Source organism: Propithecus coquereli, unplaced genomic scaffold (genome assembly GCF_000956105.1).
Source record: "Propithecus coquereli isolate 6110/MARCELLA unplaced genomic scaffold, Pcoq_1.0 Scaffold216, whole genome shotgun sequence".
Taxonomy (NCBI): domain Eukaryota; kingdom Metazoa; phylum Chordata; class Mammalia; order Primates; family Indriidae; genus Propithecus; species Propithecus coquereli.
The window spans coordinates 2,307,551-2,313,255 of NW_012146745.1; the positions used below are offsets into that span (position 1 = coordinate 2,307,551).

At 48.1% G+C, this 5,705-nt stretch overlaps 1 protein-coding gene across 1 annotated transcript in view; it reads right to left on the reverse strand.

Moving 5' to 3' along the window:
• PAPPA2 (pappalysin 2) overlaps positions 1-5,705 on the reverse strand; it is a 288,939-nt gene that overhangs the window by 247,919 nt on the left and 35,315 nt on the right. Inside the window, exon 2 of the mRNA XM_012644643.1 lies at positions 2,917-3,988. Within this exon, the coding sequence (XP_012500097.1) occupies positions 2,917-3,988 (1,072 nt within the window). The remainder of the gene's footprint in view (positions 1-2,916; positions 3,989-5,705) is intronic.

Sequence of the window (5,705 nt, forward strand, 5' to 3'; positions counted from 1 at the left end):
AGGGAGGAAGGAAGGAAGGGAGGAAGGAAGGAAGGAAGGAAGGGAGGAAGGAAGGAAGGGAGGGAAGGAGGGAGGAAAAAACAAAAGATAGACTCAAGGGGTGGGATAGGGGATGGGAAGAAGCTATGCCAGAAAAGAAATACAACAACAGAATCATACTTTGTTCTGTAACAAGTAATATTTCACAGTCACAATGTCATAAATATTGTAACTGATCCAACCAAAAATACTAAACTAACTATACTGGAAGGATGGAAGGGGGAGATGATGTAAGAGAGTCTCATCTCTATCCTAAGAGCGAGTCAATGGATAATGTTTAAAACTGATGAATCAAACAATATAAATATACTATTTGGAAATGTGTAGGTAACTACCAGAAGAGATGAGTAACAAAATTAAATATGGCTCCCCGTGGGGAGCAAGGCTAGAGAGTGGAGAAGGATGGGGAAGAGTTACTAGTGAAGGGACTGTTGTTCTTCCTTATATCTTTTGGTACAATTTGATTTTTTTAAACCATGAGCATTTATAACTTTGATTTAAATATTTTGACCATCAAAAAGTTTAAATAGTTCCTTTATACTCCACAAAGTGGGTTTTGTATGTAGGGGTAAGAGAGTCCATTATGAATAAAGGTTCAAAGCACTTCTGGGTCTACAGATAGAAGGGGATGAGTCCCCATGGCAACTCTGCAGGCAGCTGAGGGGGATGAGTTATAATCTCCCAAATGAGGGCGGTGCAGCAGGGATTTAGAGAGATAAGGGCCACTCTGAGGAGAATGATGCCTGGGTATCCCGAAAGACAGCTCTGTCAGGGCAGTGGGTTGTTTTAATGAGCTAGGAGACAAATGGGAACAGACGAGGCTTCCTCATCTCTCCTGGGCATCCTAAGAGTTGCCACTCGCTGCTGTTAGTGAGGTTTAGCTTCTGCTTAAGGTGATCAAAATCTAAAAACTAAACCCAAACAGAATTTTCTTATGCAAATATTTATGATAATATGATCAGTTCCCTGTGCATTATTATGTAAACAAGGGCTCCCTATCTGTCAATTCTAACAATAGTAATAACTAACGTTAGTTTAGAACTATCTGTGTGCACTGAAAACTTTAAGGGCACCACTTTCCTATGCTTTATTTCATTTGATTCACAAAACAACCCTAAAACATTAATAATACAAAGTATTACTGCAATTACCTTCATTATACAGACAAGACATCCAAGTTTCAGAAAGTGATTTGCACAATTTACATACCGGTGAAGTAGCAAGGACTCTAGAATTTAACTGTGTCCCTTGGTTCCAGATTTCACACTCAGTCCTTGACACTACATGCCTGCACCACAGGCCAGCCTATTATTAATCATATTAACTGATATCAAGTGGGCTGTCCACACACAGGGACACCACGAACTACTGTACAGATTGTGTCCAACACACAGGCAGCCATCCAGATATTGGGTTGGAGCTGACATCCAGTCCTCCCCCCGTCACCCACTGCGCACTCTAGCCTTCCTCATCTCTCAGGTGAGTCTTTTCATAACTTGAACAAAGATGCTAGTTACGCACTGGGGATACCTTGTCCACATACACAGATTAACAAGTTCACGCCCCACCTCCCTCCTCTATTGCCTCCCTCTAATAACCCCAACCCCTGCGTCAGCCATCACATGAGAATCCTCTTACTGGATTCTGTCTCAGAAGAGGAGACACATGAGATCCATTCACCCATCAAAACAAACATGAGATAAACAACTGTGTGTCAGCTACAGTTCTAGGCACTGGGAATAGAGTGGTTAGCAGAATAGACATGGCCCCCAATCTCACGGAGTTGATATTCCAAACGGGAAAGACAAACAAACACATAAATAGGCAAGAAAAAAAAACATCAGGAATGGGAAATGTTATACAGGGAATTAAAATTAATTACTATATGTTGTTTTACTTCACGAGTTTAAAATAAATAAAAGAAAATTAGTTTCTGTAATAGTGATTGAGTAGCTGCTTTAAATTGGGGGATCAGGAAAGTCCTTCCAGGAGGTAACGATCAAGTAGGTATTTGAATGATGAGAGAGAACCCACCAAGGGAAGATCAAGGAAAAGAGGGTTCCAAGAAGACGGAATCACCAACACAAAGCCTGGGGGTAGGAACAAGCTTGCTCTGTTCAGTGAGGCTGTGCTGGGTGGGTGGGGAAGGTGGTTGGGGGGAGGAAGCTGGGAGGCAGGCAGGGGCCAGACTGCAGCAGAGCCTATGGGCCAGGCGGGAGCTTAGATTTTATTCTCAGTGCAGTGGGGGAAAGAATCTTAAGAAGGGGAATGATAGGATCTGATCTACCTTTTTCAAAAGATCCTTCTGCATGCCACGTAGAGAATGGAATTCAATGAGGCAAGACCCCAGTCGCCTAAAATACCTGTGGCTAGATGTGGCCTGGCTTGTCTTCGTGAAACTGCTGAACTGCTCGAATTGCCCCAGAGACTAAGCAGACAAGAGACCTCTTCCTGGGTCTGTATCACTTTGCTGAGACCTACGACTACAGGAAGAATGGTCATGCGTAATTGACCGGTTTCTCTCCCTGGATACCCTGTTTGCTCCCCACGGAGAGGCCCTGGTCTCCCTTGCAGAGTGGTTGTCCAGCTTTCCTGTGCCTCGGGTACCTGGTGCGCCTGTCTCCAGGTGCCTTCCACGCTGCGTACCCGGCTGTCTACTCCACAGCTACTGAGTTCTGGGACGGCCGTCCCTTGTCTCCGTTATCTGTGTCCCTGATTCCCTAACATCACGCTCAGTACTTCACAAAAGCTCAGTAACGTCGGATGGGGCGGGAAAAATGTTTTATTCTGAAACCGCGTGAACCTCCAAAAGCCAAAAAGACAAACGATGCTAGAAACGCACCCCACCAGCAGAACACCCCAAGCCCAGCTCCTTACCTCTGGGGGGAGTCAGGGTCGAAGCAGGTCTTGCGCACGTCGGCCACCTCGGGGTCGCAGCAGTCCCCGTCGTCGAAGTCGTTCAGCATGTTGTTGCACTCGGCGTGGCAGAGCCCGTCCCTGCGGTTCCAGGAGTAGCAGCGGCCCTGCAGCCGGCAGTCGCCGCCGTCGTAGCCCGTGAGCGGGTGCTCGCACTCGGGGTCGCAGTGGTCGTTGCCCACCTTGCTGGGCTCGCAGTTCACCAGCACGGCGCGGTGGCGCAGGGTGGCGTTGTGCACGCGGCGCACGCTCAGCCGCCAGCTGATGTTGTAGCGGCCGAAGGCCTCGTTCAGCGCCGCGTGCTGCCGGCGAATCTGCTCCTCGCTCACCATGGGGTTCAGGCCCTCGTCGTCGCAGAGGTTCACCACCTGGTAGCGAATCACCTTCTCCCCCCGGAGGGGCCAGTGTCCGTTGTACTGGGAGATCAGCTCCACGTTATCGCAGGCCGTCTGCCCGCAGGGCGGCGGCTGCAGAGGCGACAGGATCTCGGGCTCGGGCCCGGAGCCCTGGAGAACCTCGAGCCACGGGTACCTCTCCTCCCTGAAGGGGGCCCACTGTTCCCTCAGGGGCTCGAAACTGGCCGTGAGGATCAAGGTGGCCCACGGCTCCGCCCCGCTCGGATGCTGAGGGCCGTGCTGCAGGTGGCTCTGGGCCAGGGCGCTGGACCAGAAGGCCAGCGTGCCCACGTGCCCGCGGAAACGGTGCCCGTGCTCGGAGCTGTCCCCGCCCAGCAGCAGAGAGCGGCAAGAGGCCATGAAGGGGCTGTGCAGGGGCCCGGACTGGTCTGGACTCCTTGCCACCCGGGTGCCGTCCACGTACAAGGTCATGCGCCGTCCGTCGTACGTGGCCGCCAGGTGTGTCCACCTGCCCGGTTGGTAGCGCCTGTGGCTAACCACGACGGTGGCTGTCTTCACGCGGTCGGTGCGCAGGGAGAAGAAGAATCGAGCATCTCGCCTTCCCTTATCCGTCCCCGAGCGGATCCCCAGGGCCCAGCCCTTGTCACTGACGGCGTGGGAGCAGTTGTCAAACACACCTGGGAAAGACGGAAGAGTCGAGGGAAAAAATACCAGATGCGAAAGGGAGTGGAGAAAGGGAAAAGAAAGCCCATGTAAATAGCAAGCACGTAGGTCTTTATCGGGGAAAAAATAAATGACACTGAGTCCCCACCTGGATTCCTGTGTAGACCCCCGTGTCGGACCGTTCTGACAACTGCTACCCCCAAAAGGAATCTGATTTGAGATTCTACCAATTTAACTCATGCTGCTATCTCTACATAACCAGAATGGAAGCTGGAAAGCAGATACCCGCTGCAAATGACAATCACCCTCTAGTGCTTGATGTTGGGCGCTCCTCCTGCTAACTGGCTTTGAGGCCGTGCCTTTCCCCCCGGATTCTGGCTCTCTGTCATTTCCTTGGAAATCATCAGGGTAGTCATCGTTTCTTCAAATGACTGTAATCTCTTACCCTCTCAAAGGTCATTTTTCTCTACAGAACATTAAAGCGATGATTCTCACTAGGAAAACAAGGAGTTGGCGAACCAGGGAGTCCCTCAGAGAAACTGCAACATCCCAGACATCGTTCCTAGCCCTCTGTCCCCTCTAGTACCTCTCCTAAGCAAGGACGCCCATCCACAGAGGACAGGTGCTTCCCAGGTAAACAAAACGGCATCGTCCCATGGTTCTAGCCTGAAAAACTAGTAAGTCAGTTATGAGTGTGACTGTTCTGTACCCAACGATGCCCACCACTGTACGGGAATCTTCCAGATACATGAAGGTCCTGCCATGCACTCCCTCACCGCCTCGCTCAGAGCAGGCACAGGACTACTAAGCCCAGTGGAAAAACGCAGGAGTTAACACCTGTGAAAGACCATCAATAAGTTGGCAGCAGGAAGGGGCAGGAGGGTCAGACGTGTCACGACTGCAGATGAAAGGGAGCCCTGAGGCAGTCTGGAAGCCTTGAATGTTCCCAGAAACCCATCCTCAGTTTATCCACCATCTCCTCCTAGTATAGAGAGTCTCAGGAGCAGCTCCTACTTGTAAGTCACATGGAGGCAGTACGTTCACGTAGGAAATGCTTAATAAATATTGCTTGCACTGATGAATAAATGACGGAGAAATCTGCTAGTCTTTGGATCAGATACTTGGGTTATTATCAAGAGTCATTCTTTCCCAGCCTTTTGAACAATATATTTTTTTATTCCCTGACTTCCTGTACTATACTGTATTTCTCTATAGATAGTCTAGATTTATAAGTCATGAGACCTCCCATTCTGATGGTAGGCAAGTGTTTTAAAAGTAGATATGTTTTCATAAATAATAGTATATCTCCTCTTCTGTCTCTAGAAAAAGTTATCAGCTTATAACTTTAAAAATTAAGGTAGTTTTTAATAAAAAAAGCTTCTCCCCAACCCAGTAATTCTAATCATTATTCTTTGAATTACTGGTGATGACTAGCTACAACGCTACAACATAACAGGGATGTTCCAGTTTTGCATTATTGGTTTTTTAATTTTTATGCTGTGATCTGTCTATTAAAGGAGCTTAAGAAATACTACCTTAAAAACTCTTGTATTGGGTAGATTTTCAAAAAAGTAGACAAATCTAGTAAGATTAATACTAAGTTCCCTAATTCATATTTTCTCCTCAGTTCACTTATTTTAATAAGTACAAATTAGCCTTAATTATGTCCATCTAACCTATGAACAAATATGCTGCAGTATTTAATATCAGTTTAAGACCATGGAGTTACTA